We start from the raw sequence: 19,445 nt of genomic DNA, 5'->3' as shown, positions 1-19,445 counted from the left end.
CGGCCTGTGCCCTCAGACCTTCCGTGTACTTTTTCACTAACACCACTAATACAGACGTCAGGGTTACTGGTTACAGGTGTTTCGCCAAAAGAAAGATGGCGGCGCCCAGGCTTTTCAAGACTTTTCTCCTTGCTGCGTCTTTCCTAGTTTCTATGTGTGTTTTCTTCATAGCCTACCTCACCTCATCGTCCATGGGGTTCGGTACGCTGTCTATCAAGAGAGCAGGGATACTTTTAGGAATTTTTGTCCCTGTAATTTTCTTGATATCCTATTTTGTGGTCTGGCGTAATCTTGTTTTAAGACCGATGAAAAGTATGGAGAAGGGAAAGAGTTCCATATACGAAGTTCACTTTTTAGGAGAATTTTTTGCTCCAGGACAGATTTAAAAAGGGGCGACATTTATTTTTGGGGGATAGAGATGTGAAAGGGGGTTCAGTAACTTAGGGGGACAGATTTAAAAAGAAGGGGCCCCACGCAATAAAACGGCAAAAAAGTGAGTCCTTTTGCCGTTCTTTTTTTCCCTACTATATCCTCTACCGTTTCCTCTTTCCTTCACTATCCCGTCCTTTTATTTCTCCACAGTTTTCCTGTCATTAGTACAAGGATTATTACAGTTAGTATACACATTTAAGACATTTAATCCAAATTGTGTCGTAAAGGGGAAGCGAACCTGCAATGAAGAGAACTGTTAGGTATAGAAATACAGCAGTCTAACTGACCACGCCACACGAGCGCTTGTTGCCGGAGAAAGTCGATATGTTCCATATAAAGTTACGGTTGAATTAAGGAGAGGTCAAGATGAGGTCAAGATGAATATTTAAAAAAATTAAATATTTATGAAACTGAATATGTAATTATTCACGAATATTTGTATAAATTAGAATATTTAAATATTAATAAATGTGGCTATCCGTTGTTAATATAAGTAGGTTGTGCCAAAGAAAATCAACTAGGTAAGGTACATGTCTGAGCACAATTGACTGTATGACGTGAGTTATCTCCGTACGTCGTATTATGTAAACCAAGAGAGAAAGAACAAGTAGAAATGCAGTCGGCCGTACGAAAGAAGGAATTTCAGTCCAATGCTGTATAAGAACTCAGGCTAGGTGGAGTGTTGCTTCATCCATTAGCAATACATGCACTATGAGCGAGAATTGGAGTCTTACGCGCAATTGGTGACAGAGGTGACTAAAGAGTCCACACCATACAGTGGAAGCGACCAGTTTGGGTTCTACCTGGCCGAATACATGTGGCGCTGCCGACATGCAGGAGTAGACCACTTCAATCAAATCCTTAAGGATGTTCTTCTCCTGTACAAGCCTACCCTCACATTTTAGAGCGCAGATAGCCACACAATAATCTAAAGACAGGTTTCAGCTCCCTTTTCCCCTTCCCTCTCTATAAATATAGAAAAAAACTCCTCCAACTGACAAGCACTCTCTAAAAGACTGAAATTTGGCCCTTTTTTCCTTCTAAACAAATTGTCCAACTTACAAACTGTCTGTAAAAGAAATTGGGCCCATTTTTCCTTCTAACCAAATCCTCCAACTTAAAAATTGTCGCAAAACACGCACTATTTTCCCCCAAGTAAAAATTGTACATGTACATGTACAGTAGGGCACATTGCGCGGCACCTCGTGAACTGTGTAGATCCATCCAGACAGATGACGGCCCTCTGCACTCCTCGTGTTGCGGATTCATGCATAAAATTACCTCAATGCTTGTGGCAGCCCAACCCCTTCCGGATATGATTCGGTTCATGCGCACACGTCGTGCGCATTCGCCATGTTCTTCAGAAGCAAAGATGGCCGCCTGTCGATGTAAACCTGGTCCATGTGTAGCTCCAAAAGTGTGCCCAAAACTCCACATTTCTGTCCTATGATGTTCAGCTCTTCAATGCCTATTGGAATCGTCTTCATTCAGCGATCAAAGTAAGGATACTTTTGTAGTAATTACGCGATATTACAGTGGACTTCGTATATGGAATTCTTCCCTGGAGAAGAGCTGCGTTCAAGGTGTTGTGTTTCATACGTGGACTGCAGCATTGTTTGTATTTCTTCTGTTTGCACATTTCAGCCAACTATGTATTCTCTTCTTGGGAAAGACCACCGAAGTTGGAACTGTTTCTTTCGTGTCCTTCATCTGCTTTGGAGCATTGTTTGTTCTTGCTGCTGTCATTTTCATGTTCGAGATTGTTGAATTTTTCCTGAAGATGACTTTTCAAAGAGGTTTGAGCTGGGAGTGGTTCCAGGAGAACTGGCTTGTCATACGGGCTGTGATGATTGTGGTGATTTCCAGTTGTCTGGTGGCTGTGTCAGTGATGAATGCAGCTGAAGGACCAGTGGTCAAACCAGTGGAAATTCCAGTGCGGAAGCTTCCCTTGTCCATGCATGGACTGCGGATTGTGCAATTGTCAGACATCCACCTCGGGCCGACTGTTGGCAAGTCACAGCTGCAGAAATCTGTGAACGTGGCTAATGCATTAAAACCTGGTACAGCATCATTCATATTTCATTGTACATGAACATACAAGCTTACATGTATTTGCTGGGGCCGTTTTGCAAAACACAAAAATCTGGGAAGTGTAGCTTCATGATTTCAGGCATTTGGTATAAACTGCACCTGCTACTTGTGATAGAGCTGAGTTGGATCTTTCTGGATCCTTGATGTAAGATATATAAGGAAAGCTAATGGAGGGGGAAGCTTATGGTAACCATGGTAACAGGATCAACAGATTGTACCGCAAGGTTGAAATAATAGAAGTGCAGCAATCACCAATCAGCCAATTGTGCCTATTGACTGATGGTGCCCACGACGACAATTTGCATGTACATACATAGATTCTGGGAAGTGCAGCTTCCCAGAAGCTTGCATCCACTCACACCTGACAAACTGCATTATGTGCTTAATACTGAGATTTCAGAGTAAAATGCTTTAATTTGAAGTGATGTAAATTTATGGTTGAAAGACGTTGGTTGTTTCACATCAGATGAAACAGTTGGTACGTGTATAATGCATGCTGTTTTATCTGCAACAGATATCACAGTAATCACTGGTGATCTTGTAGACTCAACTGTGGAGAATTTGGTCGAAGCAGTCAGTCCACTGCAGCAGCTAAGGGCGACACATGGTGTGTACTATGTCACAGGTGGGTGCATTTCCCATAGTTAGGCAAGAATTCTGTATTGAACTACATGTATCACAGTTTTCAAGTGTCGTAAAAACCAAGTTATCCTTACTTTTGTTTCCCTCTGGTGCCAAACTATTTTTCCTCATTGAGAATCCCCTAAAAATGAACAGATGCCCCTTGTCAAAACTTGTGGGTGTTTATAACAGGCTGAATTCTTTCCGTAGAATTCTTTCTCATATTGGCATTATAGTTTAGCTAGAATGTTGCCAGCCATCATTAGTAGATGATTTGGAGACAGTCTGGGCACAAATATTTAAGTTAATGGAAGACTGGGCTAAGCACAAGACACAATCTGCACGGGGAGGCAAGAAGTTGGCTAGGTTGAAGTAGAGATGCAGATTTAAATATTACTCTTAATCTTACCGTAGGCACAGTTCTGTATAGGACTCTGTAGCAGTGTAAAACTACATAGGGTAATTGCCATCACTGAGAATGCCTTTTATTGGCTGGACAAAAACCATTTTTCCAAGAATTTGTGAAAAGTGAATCAAAACTTTCGTTCACATTTCTGAAGAGTGTTTGGTTCATTAAATATTACTTTTATTATTTGTTCGACCTCAACACAGAACATCAAAATATCTAGCAAACATATACAATACAAAAGAAGTAAAAAAATTACAAATAACAATTAGGGGCCTACAGCAAAACAAAAATAAAAACAAGTGAAATATCAAGCGGGGGACACCATATACACATATACATGTATATACTAAATATATTTAATATACTGTATATTAAATATTTACTACATTGCCTTTATTCTTTTTTGGTACAGCTTTCCCTCGGCGCATCTTTTTCTTCATGACCCCTATGACAATTTTGGTGAGGAACTTTTATATTTAAAGTTTCTCTGCCAACCTTGTACCTAAAAGAAGGCACTGGTGCCTGGAAATGTTACGACTCAAATTTTGCACTCTCTCGTTTAATGGCTACTGCAGGGAACCACGAATACTACACCTACGACGTAAAGCATTGGCTATCGCATCTAAAGTCCCTGGGCATAGTTTGCCTGTCCAACAGTTTTGTAAGGATCGTTCATCCACAGAAGCCACGGGACTGGTTCTACCTGGCTGGTACCAACGACATTGAGGGAAAGAGAATGTATGAGAAGTAAGGCGAAGCGAAAGTCGATTTCCCCAAATGTTTGGCTTTTGAGCTCTAGGTTCTTGGATTCATTGTAACATTTCAGTTTAAAGAAGGTCTGTTTGGATCATAGGGTTGTTTTAAAATCAGTGGTCAGCCCCTTTTAAACTTGAACCGACTTTGCCAAGACCCTTCAAAATCCATCAAGTTACCACTTGAATAATGTATTTAGCCAGACGAAGGGTGGTAGAGACCAGCCACTGTTTCTTTACTCAAGGGTTGGTTGCTAGCCAACAGAATGGGCCAGTATGCTGATTTACTGATGATGTCACACTTTGTTTATATGTGCACTTTCCTATGGAGCCAATAGGGGCTCATGGTCCAGTGAGTACACACATAAACAAAGTGTGGCATTATCAGTACAGAGCTCTGTGAATTCTTGCACCAAGGAGTTTTTAAATTTTTAATTGAAAAGGTTAATTTGTAAAAATGTGGAAACTATTCAAGGTCATTAGTGGATGCTTCTTCTTTTTGGCATGGAAATTCAATAGTGCGTTTATGTTGTTTTTAAATTTGCCCACAGGGAGCATCAATTTGATCTTGACAAAGCTCTTGCCAGTACAGACAGTGATCATGCGATCATCTTATTGGCTCATCAGCCTAAGGCTGCCAAACAAGCTGTCCAATCACAGTACGACATCAGTCTCATCCTCTCAGGTGAGTGATATCTTCAAAATGTCCTCCCCCCTCTCTCCAATCTACACAAACCAACAAGGGCCAACTTCAGGCAAGTTCTCTTTCGAACTTACAGACATGAGCAGTAAAGGATCCAGACATTCAAGTTTGTTCAATAAATCAGGCAAGTGGGGCTTGGGGCATGTTTTAAATCATGTTGGGCATCATGTTCTGACTTCATTATTGAGTTTAACAAACTGTACATGTCACTTGGAAAATGAGTATTTTGAAGGTCGTAGCTAAGGAAGGGACAACTGACAGTCAGGAACAATTTCCTCCCTGATCGAATCTTATTTCATAGATTCTGGAAGTGATGATCCCTCTTCCTACATTGGTGATTTAAATTTGGTGGGTGCATGTTTACACCATTCTGAATTTCCTTCTGACTGGTATGCTGCATACTCTCTACAAGCTTTTCCATTTCCAATTGTTGATTATCATTTTAATGTATTCTATGTACGTGTAGACAGTACAGGCTGTGTGGATGTAATTATCACATTTTAAGTTTGGAAAACATCACTTGGGTTTTGATCACTCTGTTGTCTATACTTCAAATCCTCAAAATTAATAATAAATAAATTTGCAGAATTGAATGGCACCACTAGTCGGACTAATTTCTGCATCCCATAATAATATCAGAAATGTTAGTGTATGCAAATGATCCAATACCTGGGTGTAGTGAAAGTGGATACAAGGTTGACACTCAATTAAAGTTGACCTTTAACCCTCGCCTACAATATACTTGCTTTAATCAGGTCACACCCACGGGGGACAGATGTTCCCCATCACCATCCCAGCGTACCTCTTCTCCCCCTACTTTGCCGGCATCTACCAACCCAAGGAAGGGACTTATGTGTATGTGTCATCTGGAACATGGTATAACGGCCCTCCCATGAGGCTGTTCTCCAGGGCTGAGATTACCCTGATCACCCTCTTAGCATCTTGAGGTGGTCCAGAGACAATGGTATCAATCATGGTTGGAGCATGTCTATGTACTGATGGCGTCACACTTTGTTTACATGTACACTTTCCTTTGGAGCTAGAGGGACCATGCTGAAACGTGCACATATAACTAAAGTGTGGTGTCAGCAGTACAGTGCTTTGTGCATTTCTGTAACTCTGGCCACTGGGAGATCCAGGGTGACCAACAGGGGCCATCCACCTCCACCCATCTCCCCCTTCCCTTCTCAACCCACCCCCCAGCAAGAAACTTCTTTTTAGAAAGATTACAGAATACAGTCAAATTTGTTGGTCAGGGCTTATTTAAAAAGTAATGTAAAAAGCCCCCAAACGTAGCTTCCTTGCTTAGAAAGGCCACAGAAGCCTACCAAAAAATTTAAGAAGTTTTTGTTCCCTCCCTCAAAAAATCAGACCACCCCCCAAAAAAACGTTTTTTCTCTATCTGCTCTTGGTTCTTGAGTCTGTAACCCTTGAAGTTGTCCACAGACAGCTGCATTTTCTCATTGCAAATAATTTTTAAATAATGCACAAGTTGTCATGTCCTTTCACCTTTACAGATTTTTTGATTTCGAGAAAGGAACATTAGGAATAAGGAAAAGGGACAGGATTTTGTATTCAAAATTTCAGTCACCAGTGTCGCTGGAATTAACTTATGGTGTGATTTTTTAAAAATGTTATCATTCCAAAGCTGTAAAGCTGCTAAGGGTTAGGATTTACATGTGAAGATGTTTGTACGAAAATAGTTATTCGTAAAAATTGCCACTAAGTCTTGAAGAATTTGATAATTATGATCATTATGAATAGATGGCCCTCCCAAATCCTACAAACTCTGCCAAAATGTTTAGCAGACTTGGCAGGATTGAGGAAAGAAGAGTATCGCCACTGTTATTTGTTTTTCTGTGGGATGCGATGCTCCAAAGAAGTTAGTGTACTTGGAATGCTTGATGTCCCCAGTGGTAGTAGGATTCAGGCAGAATCCTACCGATAGAAGGATTTGAATGGGGCTGCCATGCAGAAAACAGTTTGAGATCAACCAATTGTAAAATGATTGATGTACACGGACCGTCTTTCAAAGTGCTATTAAGTTATCAGGACTATTTTTTTTTATACTTTAGTTGGATATAAGAAAAAGACAATGCAAATTGAAATTTAAAAAGCAATTTATTTTTTGCATAACAAATGCATTAACAACAGCAAAGTGTAGCACATTATTGCCAACTTCATTCAAATAAACCTTTGATAAAGTAACAGATAATAACCTTGATCCATTTCTGCAAATTCCAGACCATTTTAAATGTAAATTTTTGATTCGGAAATGCTTCTATTGAAAATCTTATCTACCATAAATTTATGTAATAAGACATTCATTTATATTATTTCTAACTTGCAGAGAATTATGTGGAATATGTGTGTACATGTGTGTATATTTTTCCTTAAAAAGAGCAATATTTTTACAAGTATTTTGAATAATTTTGAATGTTTTAAGAGTCCACTGCTGGAAGGTTTACTTGGAGAGAAATGTGGTAACAGTAATTAGAAATCAGTGCTGCAGTGGTGGCTGTGCTTGACCTGTATTTGCACAGGTTCTATTAATGAGATTTATATAACTGGCCCACGTCCATGTCTGGTCTGTGCACGCCTTGATACAGCAACATAACTCTCTGTAGCTCTACCAGTATTGGAGCAGTGCCAGCTCCGCCAGCATGCAGGGATAAGCTATGCCAGTAGCCATCTGAGTTGTAGCCCATAGCCAAGTTTGGAACAAGTTGATCACCAGTCAAATCACAAGGCCGGTCCGAAGTAAATGAACAAAGTAGTGGCAAAGGAATATCTTTGCCTGAGTTCATTTTGATGTCTTGTTACTGAAGACCGGATGACTTCTAATGTACATGTACTTACAAGGAGTTTAATGGGACACTACTGCTGGGCCTAGAGAGAAGTGCAGTAGAGTTTCAAGCTGGTGCTAGGTGAAAAAAGATAAAACACAGCAGACATGAAGTTTTGTTTCACAACCTAAATCAATGCATGACCTTGACAGCTGTTGGTATGGTGCTTGATCATGAAGGGAGGTTCTGTAAGATTAACTGACCTGATTGTAACTATTTCTTGGACAGTAAAAAAAGTATTTAAACAACCAAGGAATTGAGTGTGAGAACTGTGTTTCTTCGTCCAGGATGCATACCCAAAATTATGAAAGGTAAAACCTATCAAAGATTTGATTTGAAACATCAGTAGTAGACTAGGGAGGAGATAGTCTTAGCCCAATATATGTAAGTGATTGATAGAGATATTTCATTCATTGCAACTAATGCAGTATCAAAGAACAGCCTCCCAAACTCCCAAATGCATTATAACTTCTGTAATTGTAAGGCGTATCATGCTTACACGAATTTGAATTTGTACTTGTCAAAAATTACTCCTATTTGAAGTAAGCTACATGTGTATATTTTATGAAAGTGCAAATGCTCAAAATGTTCCAGAACAGTATTTCATAGACCAAACTGATGATTCAATTCATTATCCTTCATTTAGAAATAAAAATGTCTGCTTAGATATTGTAGTGATCACTGGCGATCTTGTGGACTCAACTGTGGAGAACTTGGGGGAAGCTGTCAGCCCACTTAAACAGTTAAGGGCAATGCACGGTATCTACTATGTCACAGGTGTGTGCAATTTCTTACTTACAGATTGACAGTTCTGTTCCGTTCATAATTTATATCAATTATTGCATTCATGTAGGTACCACTATCCCCTCAAGATGTAATATATTTTGCTCCTACTTTGGGTGGTTTTCAACTAGTAATGGTTTTCCCTTTACAGGGAACCATGACCACTATACACAGGATGTGGAATACTGGTTATCGCACCTGACATCAATGGGCATAGTTTGCCTATCTGATCACCACGTGAGGATCGTTTGCCAAGACAAGCCACGGGACTGGTTTTACCTGGCAGGAACGTTCAACATCGAGGGAGAAAGGGACAAGTAAGGCTGATGGACCGATTGCATCAGTGGGGGGCAGGGTACTATCCCTCCGTTTGTCTGTCTGTTTCTTTCTGTTTGTTCGAAGTTCATTTGGTTCCTGGACAATAGCCTGTCTATTGCAGATCATGTGCCCAGGAAAAGGAAGCATTTTATTGGTCAAAGTTTGATACCAGTAGTTCAAATGTTAAGGTCACTGAAAATGTCCAAGTATCTATTGAGTCCACGTACATGTACTTGATGTTAATACTTGTAATCACCTCCTTCAGAGTGTATGTGCAAATACAGTCGTACTGAAGTACATGTACGTGGCAACATCCTCAGCACAACTTTATCCCACCGTTTTATGCTTTCCCTTGGGATTCAATGTCTCTCCTAAATCTCTGCAAATCAATGCTGAAGTGGAATTGGTTATGGAATACAAAATGGACGCTTTACGTGCAGTGCTAGTGTCTGGCAGCTCTGCATTTGCTCTCTGTTTCACCAGCAAAATTGTCCATTTCCTATCACATCTTCACTGTGAGTTCTAATCGTGATATCTTGAAACCTTGTGATCAGTATGATGCTTCTTGGTTTGCCAGTAATTGTCCTGTTTTGGAGCAGTTTTGGATTGACCTTTTTTCCCATTGTATATGCAGAGATTTTTCCATTTTGTTGCACAGAACTTCACCACTAGAGCCATATTGCCCATTTTCCTTCGTATTGGACCTTCCGCCTGACTTGTCCTGGACAATTCGCCCACTTCCACCACATTGTCCTAGACAATTGGCCACTTTTGTTGGGGTGGACATCTGAGTACAGCTACTGTCCGAGGGCAATTGTGTGACACCTCAATTGATGTTGCTGGGGCCATTCTAATGAGGCCCCTGCAAGCCATTATGGCCTCTGAGCCATTTTCTTCCCCTAGGACGGTGACTACCAAGTCACATTCACTTGACCGCATGTTTCTCCTTAGTCTCAGTATGGACAATATTCATGTATGAAAAATTGGTCATTTTTTACTTATGCTATACCCACGGGAGAAAAGATGAGCCAAAACTATGTTATCATTCTCTTCAGCAACATGGAAAACTGTTGTTAATTACCAACAAATATTCAAATATATTAACTCTTAAAAACATTGGTCAACACAAATATGAACTTGATAATTATTACAAGAAACATTATGGACTAGATGTGATCAACTCAAAAGTTGTACAAGAAATCTTTGCATTCCAACCTCTTTTTTTGCAATGAACATTCATTTATTTACATTTAGCTTTTTTAAGGTGCAGGACAAATCAGTAGTTTGTGTGTATAATTGTAAAATAAATTTAGCGTACGGAATATTTATTCTACTTTTAAGCACTTTTAAATGACTGAAATTAACAACAGAAATGGTTACGTGATCGATTGGTATAATGAATAGTTTCAATCACAGTCTATTTTGTGATTTCCTGATATATTACCCACGATCAACGCTTTACCCTGAACACCTGCAGAGTTTCACAACTTTTGGACAGGCCACACTTTCATTTTGGGGGGGATTATGTTTGAGGATGGAATTAAAATGCAACCAATAATTCCATCTACCCCCATTGGTTGATCTATAACCAAAAAAAGTGAGTGGCTTTACTACCATCAGCATATGCATTAACCTTGTAATGCCGTACCTCAGAAATGCACAGGCTTGAGCGACATGGGTCTCTGTCTTGTCACACAAAATATGTACATGTAGAAGGTGGTAACAAGCTATGGTTTTCCGAAAAAGTACTTCCTAAACCACATCACAGATATGGAAACGGATCAGCTACATTAAGGACATCATACAGTGCTCCTTGGCATGCCTTACATGTGGTACCAAATTTGAATCTCATTTGCATACTTCACACAATTTGCATATTCATCAGATACAGCCTTGGAGGATTCATTGGATGGATCATCCCATTGGCTACTGTCTAGGGATGCTGAATGGAGAAGTGTGTGGCTGTAATGAATGATCCTTGAGGTAACTTGGTTTGACTGTCTTAACCCCCTTCAGCCCAGACCATCTACAGCCGCGGCTTTGTGTGAGGATTAGTGCATACCACACATACATTCTATTCACCATGCAGCTGCAGTTTCAATATGGGCCTGCTGCTGGACAGAGCTTGCCACACTGGGTATACTGCAGCCCAGCAGTCGCGGTCAAAAGAATCCTGGCGCGAAGGGGTTAAGATTTTAAAATCCGAAGTGGTTGGTTGAAAGGCCTAAAAACAGTTGATTCTGGTCAGCATGTGCGTTGATTTCGAAGATGCGCGTCAATCTTGTTTTTTTCTGTGAGACCTGCAACAGCATTCTCTATTGTCACACTGCCTTAACACAAGGCGATTAATCCCAACCAGATCAATGTTGAACAATGATAGCAGACTATGGACACAAAAGTGGTTTGTTGTCAGCATGTAATACATATGCAGCAAGGTATGAGACGGAGAGAACCCCCCCTGCTTTGTGTTGGTCATTGTCTCGCAGGAATCTGGGGAATTCCTTTCAGACATCTTGGGGGATGTGTTAAGTAACAATAGTCTGAAATGTGTATAGGGATTGGACATGTTGGGGGGTACCCCTCGGTCTCATTTCTTGCTGGGTATAATCATGATAAAGCTGGTCTAGTCCCTTGACTCGACAACATGTGTCTGCAATTGTCTACGATCCAACCCTGGAAAGGGGGGGAAAAATTGCATCGCCGCATCACTTCCGGAAGATTAGTCTGACCAGAGACAAACTTTTTTCGGGGGCCTAACATACAGCAAAACACATCCACTAGTTTATGTGTAGTACAACACACAAGAACGGTACAAGACAGATGCACTCCTTTTCAAATGACATGCAGACGCACTGTATTTGTGTCCACCAATTACAAACCCCGTCTAAGAGGGAACTTTACTCTTTGGTTAAAAAGAAATGGCTAGCAAACAGATGAAAAGTAGGGTTTGATCAAGGCAGACAGTACTCGGCCAAGTTTCACTGACGATGAATGTTGAATACTAACAATGCTACAAATTCGAGTGAACTTGTTAACTGGGAGACAATTTCCGGTAAACACCGACAAGCTTAAGAAGAATCAGAAATGGGCCAAGCCGCTCACCTGTTTTCCGTGATTTACAGTCAATATTTTTTTCCAGTCTATACCTTTCAGGCACTTTTTGAATCAAACATTAACTACCCTGTATTTTGCCGTGTGTGCATGCTCTTCTTTCCAGTCTTACTACATAGAACTTTGCGTATCACGAGAACAACATTACCCAGAGTGTTCTACACAAATAAAACATCGCACATTTTTCACTTTATCACAATGAACACTTTTATAATGGATGGTCAAATACTGTAAACCTATGACTGAAAGGTACATGTACTTGTAACGCGTTTAACAGGAAATGAATCAACAATAGATAGATCCAAATTGTTTATTCATCCATATTTGGAAAATGAAATTCACTGGTTGTGCATAAAGGACTCCTAGCACACTAATATTATATAGCTAAATCGATGGAATGTTCTCCACTTTTGCTCCACTGGACTTGAAGGACACACTAAACGTGTAGGGATGATGCTACACATTACATGGATTTGCCCTGCGAGCATGGGATCTGATTCGGCACGTTGGAACCCAGTCCAAGGGGCATGTGACCTGATTCAGCCAATTGGAGTCAAGCTTCTGAGTGAGAAGCCGATGCCACAGTCATGGTCTCAACAACATCCTGAGGCTTTGGGTGCTTTGAGCGATGACAACGCTCCTGCTACAACTTGTGGCATACAACAAAGCCAACTCAGACGTGGGCAAAGCCTCAACAGACAAGCCTTCAGATCCCAAAGCCGACTGTGACGTTTGAAGCCGAGGCCTCGCCAACCGCCACTAAAAGTAAAAAAGAGACTTTGAAACTCTTGGTGGTGGCAGACAAACCGATCCTTTTTGCAAGTTTCAGGCATGTGCATGCAATTTTGGGCATGCACATGTGGTTTTGAGCATGCGTATAGCTGTGGAAAAGGACCAGTTTGTCTGCCACCATCGAACACCTCAAAGTCTCCCATTGCAAAAGCCAATATAGCACACTTACGACATGGTAAAAAGAAATTCTGGAGTTGAGTAAAGCCCCATACTCTGTCACAAAATCCAACACAGAGGCAAAGAAATATAAGTTAAAGGATCCAGGAAATGAATTTTTCTTTGAATCCCTTTTTGAGTATCTCTATACTCTTCTTCCATGTATAAAAACTGTTTGACATCTTTTTTGAGTTACATGAACTGAATGGTGCATTCAATTAAAAATTGACCATGCATTTCTGGACAAGTGAGGGCGCTTTGCTTTGATGTAAATGCAGGAAGTCATGGTTCAGGTTGCATGTTTCCATGTTCAAATTGCAAACCCAAAATTTGCTATCTGGGAACATTTCTGTAAAAAGGATTTTTGCTGGATTATTGCCATATACTTACACAACAATGAACTGCCAAAGAAAATCAGCCAGAGCAGTGGTTAAAAAAATCTAGAAATTGTCTTTGCACAAATCAGTGCAACATTGAGATTCAGCACCTTGGATGACATCATAGTTCTGCTTATGAATATGCAAATTGCATTGGAATAAAAACCAAAAGAGCACCAAAATATGGGTTAAAATTGCAAAACAAAATTTAAAATGAAGTCAATTGAAATCCAAAGATGCAATTGCAAGGGTTTTTAGTAAAAATTTATAGAAATATTTCTATTTCCTGGTTCCTTTAAATAAAATAACTGAACATGAATAGTAGCATAGAGGAATGACACAGAAAGAGTTGCAACTCGGGCACTTCAAAGTGTTCAATGATGGCTGCCACCGAGTCAGATGCATAATAGAAAACATTCCAAAGAATGCCTGATTACTGCCTGCATCTTAGCTGGACAAGCAGGGCCAGTAATATCCTAGCAATACTTGTATTTTTTTGCTTGCAATTAAATACAAATTGTTGATGTGACCAGGAAACAGGGAGAGAAAAGTTCCTGATATTAGACCTACTTTTGCTATCATAAATAAACTTTTAAATTTTGTTCCATTATCCATGCAAAGTTTGTAATTTTATTAGAGATTTAGGGCACACAGGGTACAAAGGGGTTTCGTGGTCATGAAACAGATGGTGCATAGCAAGCGTTCGCTGCGTTCTGGCTATGGACATACCAGGCATGCCAGAAAGAGGTAATTGGCCAGATGTTACAGCCCGGGCAGATCAAACTCCTTCTGTGTCCTTCCTCTACGATGGTAACAACTGTTACAAGTTGTTTATCAGTTAAATACTGAAATGACTAAAAGCACACAGGAAAAGAGCTGTACAGATTTGATACGAGGCAACATTTCTTATTGAAATATAAATGAACAATACTGAACTCGCACAAACTTTTAAAAATGTAAAGGGAAGGAATAAAGTCAACACCACTGAGCAAGTTTCTAACTTGAACCAATTTCTCCATGCTTAGAAAAACCCTGATGTTTTAAAGTGACCAGGTCTCGAAATGAAATACATGTACATCCAATACATCACAGAGAATTCATTGGAAGAAAACTGTTCCACATTCAACAACAGTGCAAAAGAGCCAGTTGAAATACGTGAAGAAACAGGTATAGACAGGAGACTTGACAAGACAAATGTTCCACTGTACACGTACAAGAGAGAACAAATCTAGAAATCCCAGCATACTTTGGGAAATCCACGCTAGTTTGAAACACTGAAAGACCAGTGTAAATTATTATTCTTGTTCTTCAGCCATGTTGTTAAAAATCGTCATAGTTGGTGAGGCAAACGATAGAAATGTACATGTATGTACCCACTGTGATCACAAGGGTCTGGAATCCAGACAATTACAGTAAAAGTTCCTGCTTTCAAGCTGCAATCAGTCTGTAGTTTTTTCCTTCAGCAACCACATCTTTCAAGACGGTTCATTATCACTATGTGAAATTACATGTACCTTGAACTTATTGTATTAATACTTTAAAATGGCTCAAAAGTTAATTTGTGACCAAACTATTTTAGATGATCCATGGTATTATTGCACTTGAATCTGTTCCCATCCTGCCCTTTTATTTTCCAAGTTTAAAAAAATTCCTATCCATGAAGAAAGGAAATGAAGGTAACTTCAAAGCACAACCACAAGAAAAGAAGAAAACTAGAATGTGTACCAAGTCACTCAAGCCAGCTGCTCCTTGATCACTATGTCACTAGCCTGTAACTTTCATCCCAACAAAAATACACATGGTTAACTACCGTAGCATCTTTACTGTTACGACATACTATCCCCTCCCTGCATTTTTTGGTCTTGATGGCAAATGCTAAAATTAAAAAAAAAAGTTCACTGATGACGAAACAAATTGTTAGACTGGCTTAAAATCCTCTTTGGTAAACCAAATTTACGACAGGTTGGCCAAACTGCAGAACATTTAGACAGGGATGCGCAACTTTAGTTCAGAGCTGGTTCAGTGCGTGTTACAGCCGCCAAAGTATCAAAATAATGAGAAATTCCATTAACATAACGGATTACATAACGCCTCCAGCCACAGCAGTGCCAGAGAGTGTCTTCGATGAATAACAGTGATGTCACACACGCGAAGCTGCAGTAAAAATCAAGTCTACTCCTTGCAGGAAGGAGTACTTAAAGTATATGAAATCAGATTGTCTGTACATCTGAACCTTTCCGCCATTTGGTTTGCTTCTCATATTTGTTTTAAGTCAAGAGTATAACCTTGCATAAAATATGATACTCAAGATATTTTATCTATTACATCCTGAGAAAAATGTACCACAAATTTGAAAAAAGTTGTCTCGTTAAAACAAGATTCCATTTTCTGTTGGGTTTCATGATGGGTGAAATGAAAATCAAGGGTATATATCTTATTTGCAACTATGTATAAAAGTTTTAAATATTGTTATAATACTCTCATAAACATACATAATGCATAACAAAACAGTAAAATAGGGCATCCTGCAGTGTACAATTTCGGAAACATCCCAACTAGGGCTGGCAAAAATATTATCCAAGTACATGTAGATGCCGCATAATACTAGTGTCAGTCTGTTGGATATTTTCTAGATTTGTAAATGGCAATGACAAAACTATTACTTCCTTGTTTTTAGTTTTAAAATAATTTCAGCCAGTTAGATAGATCAAAAACATATCAAAGTTGTATTTGAATGCAAAACTACGTCCTCAATAAAAGAGTGAAACAATAATTCTGGGCCACTTCCAAGAAAAATGCACGATACTTTTATGAATATTTGGTTATAAATGTAAAAGGCAGTAAAGACTTGTGGATTCAAAATGGCAGCCCCAGTCACGCATGTTCCAAGGATTACTCTGGCAATGAAACTGATTCATTTCATCTCAGAGGGCAAGAAAGATTATAAACCTGATCAAAATTTCTGCATGTACTTCTTTTCCCTCTAAAAGTGATTTGTCAAAACAAAACCAAAGTAAATTGAAACTTGTGAACGTGTGCCACATGGTCGCAAGTTCTCTTGAGAAAAGTTGAGAACACTCTGTAACACACAGGGAACAGAGATGACATAATGTGTTTTTGCACTGGAGCTATTTGCAGTTGCACATCCCTGTTTAAATGGTATGATATCACATCAACTTTCATCAACAGACTGGTTTCATATCAGAACTGATCCGTTGATATCAAAACTACCGGGGAAATTTGTACTCTGCTATGATCCGAGAGAGAAACAAGGAATAAAGGAGGACTGTATGAAAACATAAATGATGACTTGAAAAAAAGAGGAACTTTTTTGAAGATGTTAAATGTAAGAACTGTGAAACATTTTAACATACGTACCTAGGTAGGTGACAGTGCTACAGTTAAGTCCATCATAAGTTCCTCATAAGCCATCCAGTCACATGTCCACTCCAGAGCTACTCAACTGAACTCTGACAAAAGTATTCTTTAGTCACTGTTCATCTTGTTATTTGTGATTGGTCATATGAAAGGGACTTGAGACTGGACTGGTGAAAGGACATGTGATGGGCATTGTGGATGAGTTTGCAGGTGGATGAAGACCTGCCCACAATCGTGCCTGCCCTGAAGTGGATGGTACCGGTATGTGGGCGGTCATGGAGGAGGCCCCTTAACAGAAACATCTCGGCTTCTCTGAGGACATATACATGTATGAGAGACAGGCACTGGCTGTCCATTCAGCTACGTACAATTCCCTGATTGAGGCAAACTGGTCATCACTGCATTCACATTTACACAGAATGTGAACCGAATTGGTCCCACTGTCGCAGCTGTTTCCACGATCTCCATCATGTAAACTGTTGAATTCTTCCTGCCTTTGCTTTCCCCAAGTTCAAGACAGTGTGAGATGAAGTCTCAACCACACCTACTTTTGCAGTTCAGGTGGGACTTAGAAAGGTGGCTAAAACTGAAACACATTACAGTAAATCTTCAACAACAACAAAAAAGCACACATTTATCCAAATAAATATGCCATCCACTGACATGGATATGTATACATGTATATATAAAAGCACACACTGGTAGTGAAACATGTTTCTGACCCAAACTAGAGTACTTATACCCTGATATCTGCTTTGTCGTAAAACAGGCTTTGCCGTCTTTTGAGTGCTTACCACATTTCATCCCTCTCAATGAGCAACTTCTAAGTGACATTGTTAAAAGCTGCATTTCCTTGTAAAAAAATGAGTATCGACGTCACACAGGCCCCTTGCAGATATATACAGAGACCAGGCTGAGGTGTCTGGCACACTTTCTTGTATAATGTTCGCTCGCATCTTCCCTCCACTCTGACATTTCCTACGAAAGTTTGGTCCGTCAGTTTCTCTCTTCTTTGGTGCTTCTCCCTCAACAAAAGAGGAATTCCCTGCGACTGGCAAACAGCCTCTCATAAATTTGTTGCCTTCTCACCGGTGTACTCCTGGGTCTAGTTCCCGGTGGTCCTGCAACAAGTGCTAAATGGCATAGCGCACATTCCAATCCTCATGAGAGTCCTATTCAACAGTGAACAGCATGTCCAAGCCAACTACCTTTGTCATACTGTGATGTGCGCTTGTGTCGAAAGGGGCAAGTTACAAAAAAGGATGCTAGAGGCTGACGCACAAGAGAATTAACTTTAGTTATTTCCTTCATCCAATGCTACGTCCTTATTAAGCCTCCCGTTAGGTCCTGGATGACCCCTTGGTCCACCAGGTCAAAGAGCATCTTCTGCTCCTTGTCCACGCTATGCGTCCAGGACCGCTTGATCTCCTTCATCTTGAGCTTGTCATAGTAGTGGAGCGGGGCATTGGGGATGGACGTGTCATAGCCAAAGCCAGCAATGGCTACCTCGTCACAGAAACGCAATGCCAGCATGATGCCCAAGCAGCCAGACGTTGGCACATTCTAGGTGTAAATAAGACCCGGCATGTTGTCAAATTCTAAACTGTTAAAAATCAAGTTGTCTTATGTCTATGGTGTACAACATAGTAAAGGGGGCGAGAATCGTGAGTTACTATTATGGCAGCAATGTTCCCCGATGGTTTTAAATTTTTGCCAATTCTTGAGCACTCCACAACCTGATTTTGGCCAATTCTTGAGCACTCCACAACCTGATGTTGGCCAATTTTTGAGTACTCCACAACCTTTTTTGGGCCAATTTTTGAGCACTCCACAACCTGTTTTTTTTGGCCAATTCTTGAGCACTCCACAACCTGTTTTTTGGCCAGTTTTTGAGCACTCTCCAACCCGTTTTTTGGCCAATTAAGCACTCCACAACTATGTCAGTGTGGCGGCTTTAACTGAATTGAGATCGATAAGTGATTTGGTTTCAAATAAAAGTCAATGTCCACAAGAACATTAAAACCTGACATGTAAATTTTACTGTCCATTTTCAACTGCAAAAAGGGAGCAACTTTGTAAAACTCTGTAAAAATGTAAAAGTGCTCCCCTGTTTCATTAAAACCACAGCCTGCCTATTCATATTAAAGTCTACAATGTTTTTTGGTTGTTGAATCACCTGCAAAATGCACAGCCGTAGGGGAAACACTGCTGGTGTGACTGGTTCCCTTTAATGTGTTTTGCTTCACACCTGCATGTACAAGTCACTACCTTTTGGACACACACACAGACGTTCAAATTTCAAAACTGCCTCTGAGAAAGGCATTCACAATTTCACAAATATGTCAGAGGCACATGTTTGTAAATCTCATGGTGGAAATTATAATTACGGGAAAAAAAACTTGGACAGGAAATAAGTAATATTGGCCATCTCGGCACAACTGATATGTTCGGGAAAGAAGTACAGAAAAGAGAAAAGAAAACTCAAACTTCAAATTCTTCTTGTAGTCTGAAGAAAGCCATCAAATTGTTTCCTAAAACCCCTTACTAAACAGGCATTTTGGAATGTAAGGAACCTTTGTGAAACTCCTTTGAAAATCCTTTCCCTGCAGGCACATTCCCTGTGCTTAAAACCTTGCAAGGGATATCAAGTCCCATGTACAAATGATGAATTACTGA

The 19,445-nt window shown here is 40.0% G+C and overlaps 2 protein-coding genes across 9 annotated transcripts in view; one reads left to right on the top strand and one right to left on the bottom strand.

Annotated features, from left to right (window-relative positions):
* Window positions 1-20: 20 nt before the first annotated feature.
* On the top strand, window positions 21-8,521 carry LOC110982991 (transmembrane protein with metallophosphoesterase domain-like). The gene is made up of 7 exons (XM_087138074.1): window positions 21-312; window positions 419-435; window positions 2,000-2,492; window positions 3,038-3,148; window positions 4,129-4,300; window positions 4,857-4,990; window positions 5,764-8,521. Exons 1-7 carry the CDS (start codon window positions 96-98, stop codon window positions 5,952-5,954), a joined length of 1,335 nt encoding a protein of 444 aa, XP_086994200.1. The 5' UTR covers window positions 21-95; the 3' UTR covers window positions 5,955-8,521.
* A 1,479-nt stretch (window positions 8,522-10,000) lies between these two features.
* The window catches only part of LOC110982962 (CMP-N-acetylneuraminate-beta-1,4-galactoside alpha-2,3-sialyltransferase-like), a 41,939-nt gene continuing 32,494 nt past the window's right edge, over window positions 10,001-19,445 (bottom strand). For 7 of the 8 annotated variants that reach the window (XM_087138051.1, XM_087138053.1, XM_087138052.1 and 4 more), the window contains one exon: window positions 10,001-18,332. In XM_087138051.1, coding sequence (XP_086994177.1) covers window positions 18,087-18,332 — 246 coding nt within the window. In that variant the 3' untranslated portion in view covers window positions 10,001-18,086. The remainder of the gene's footprint in view (window positions 18,333-19,445) is intronic. The other variant, XR_015425641.1, reaches the window with a different exon arrangement.

This window comes from Acanthaster planci, linkage group LG06 (assembly GCF_054643075.1).
Source record: "Acanthaster planci isolate LZ-2023a linkage group LG06, COTS_SCS, whole genome shotgun sequence".
Classification (NCBI taxonomy): domain Eukaryota; kingdom Metazoa; phylum Echinodermata; class Asteroidea; order Valvatida; family Acanthasteridae; genus Acanthaster; species Acanthaster planci.
This window is presented reverse-complemented; position numbering and strand designations above follow the sequence as displayed.

What these genes read in the sequence shown, in the direction of transcription:
- LOC110982991 (XM_087138074.1), top strand. Translation starts at nt 96, where the DNA reads ATGGCGGCGCCCAGGCTTTTCAAGACTTTTCTCCTTGCTGCGTCTTTC. An exon ending in GGCTAATGCATTAAAACCTG is followed by an intron (nt 2,493 to 3,037) that starts GTACAGCATCAT and finishes TATCTGCAACAG; the next exon opens with ATATCACAGTAATCACTGGT. An exon ending in TGGTGTGTACTATGTCACAG is followed by an intron (nt 3,149 to 4,128) that starts GTGGGTGCATTT and finishes TGGCTACTGCAG; the next exon opens with GGAACCACGAATACTACACC.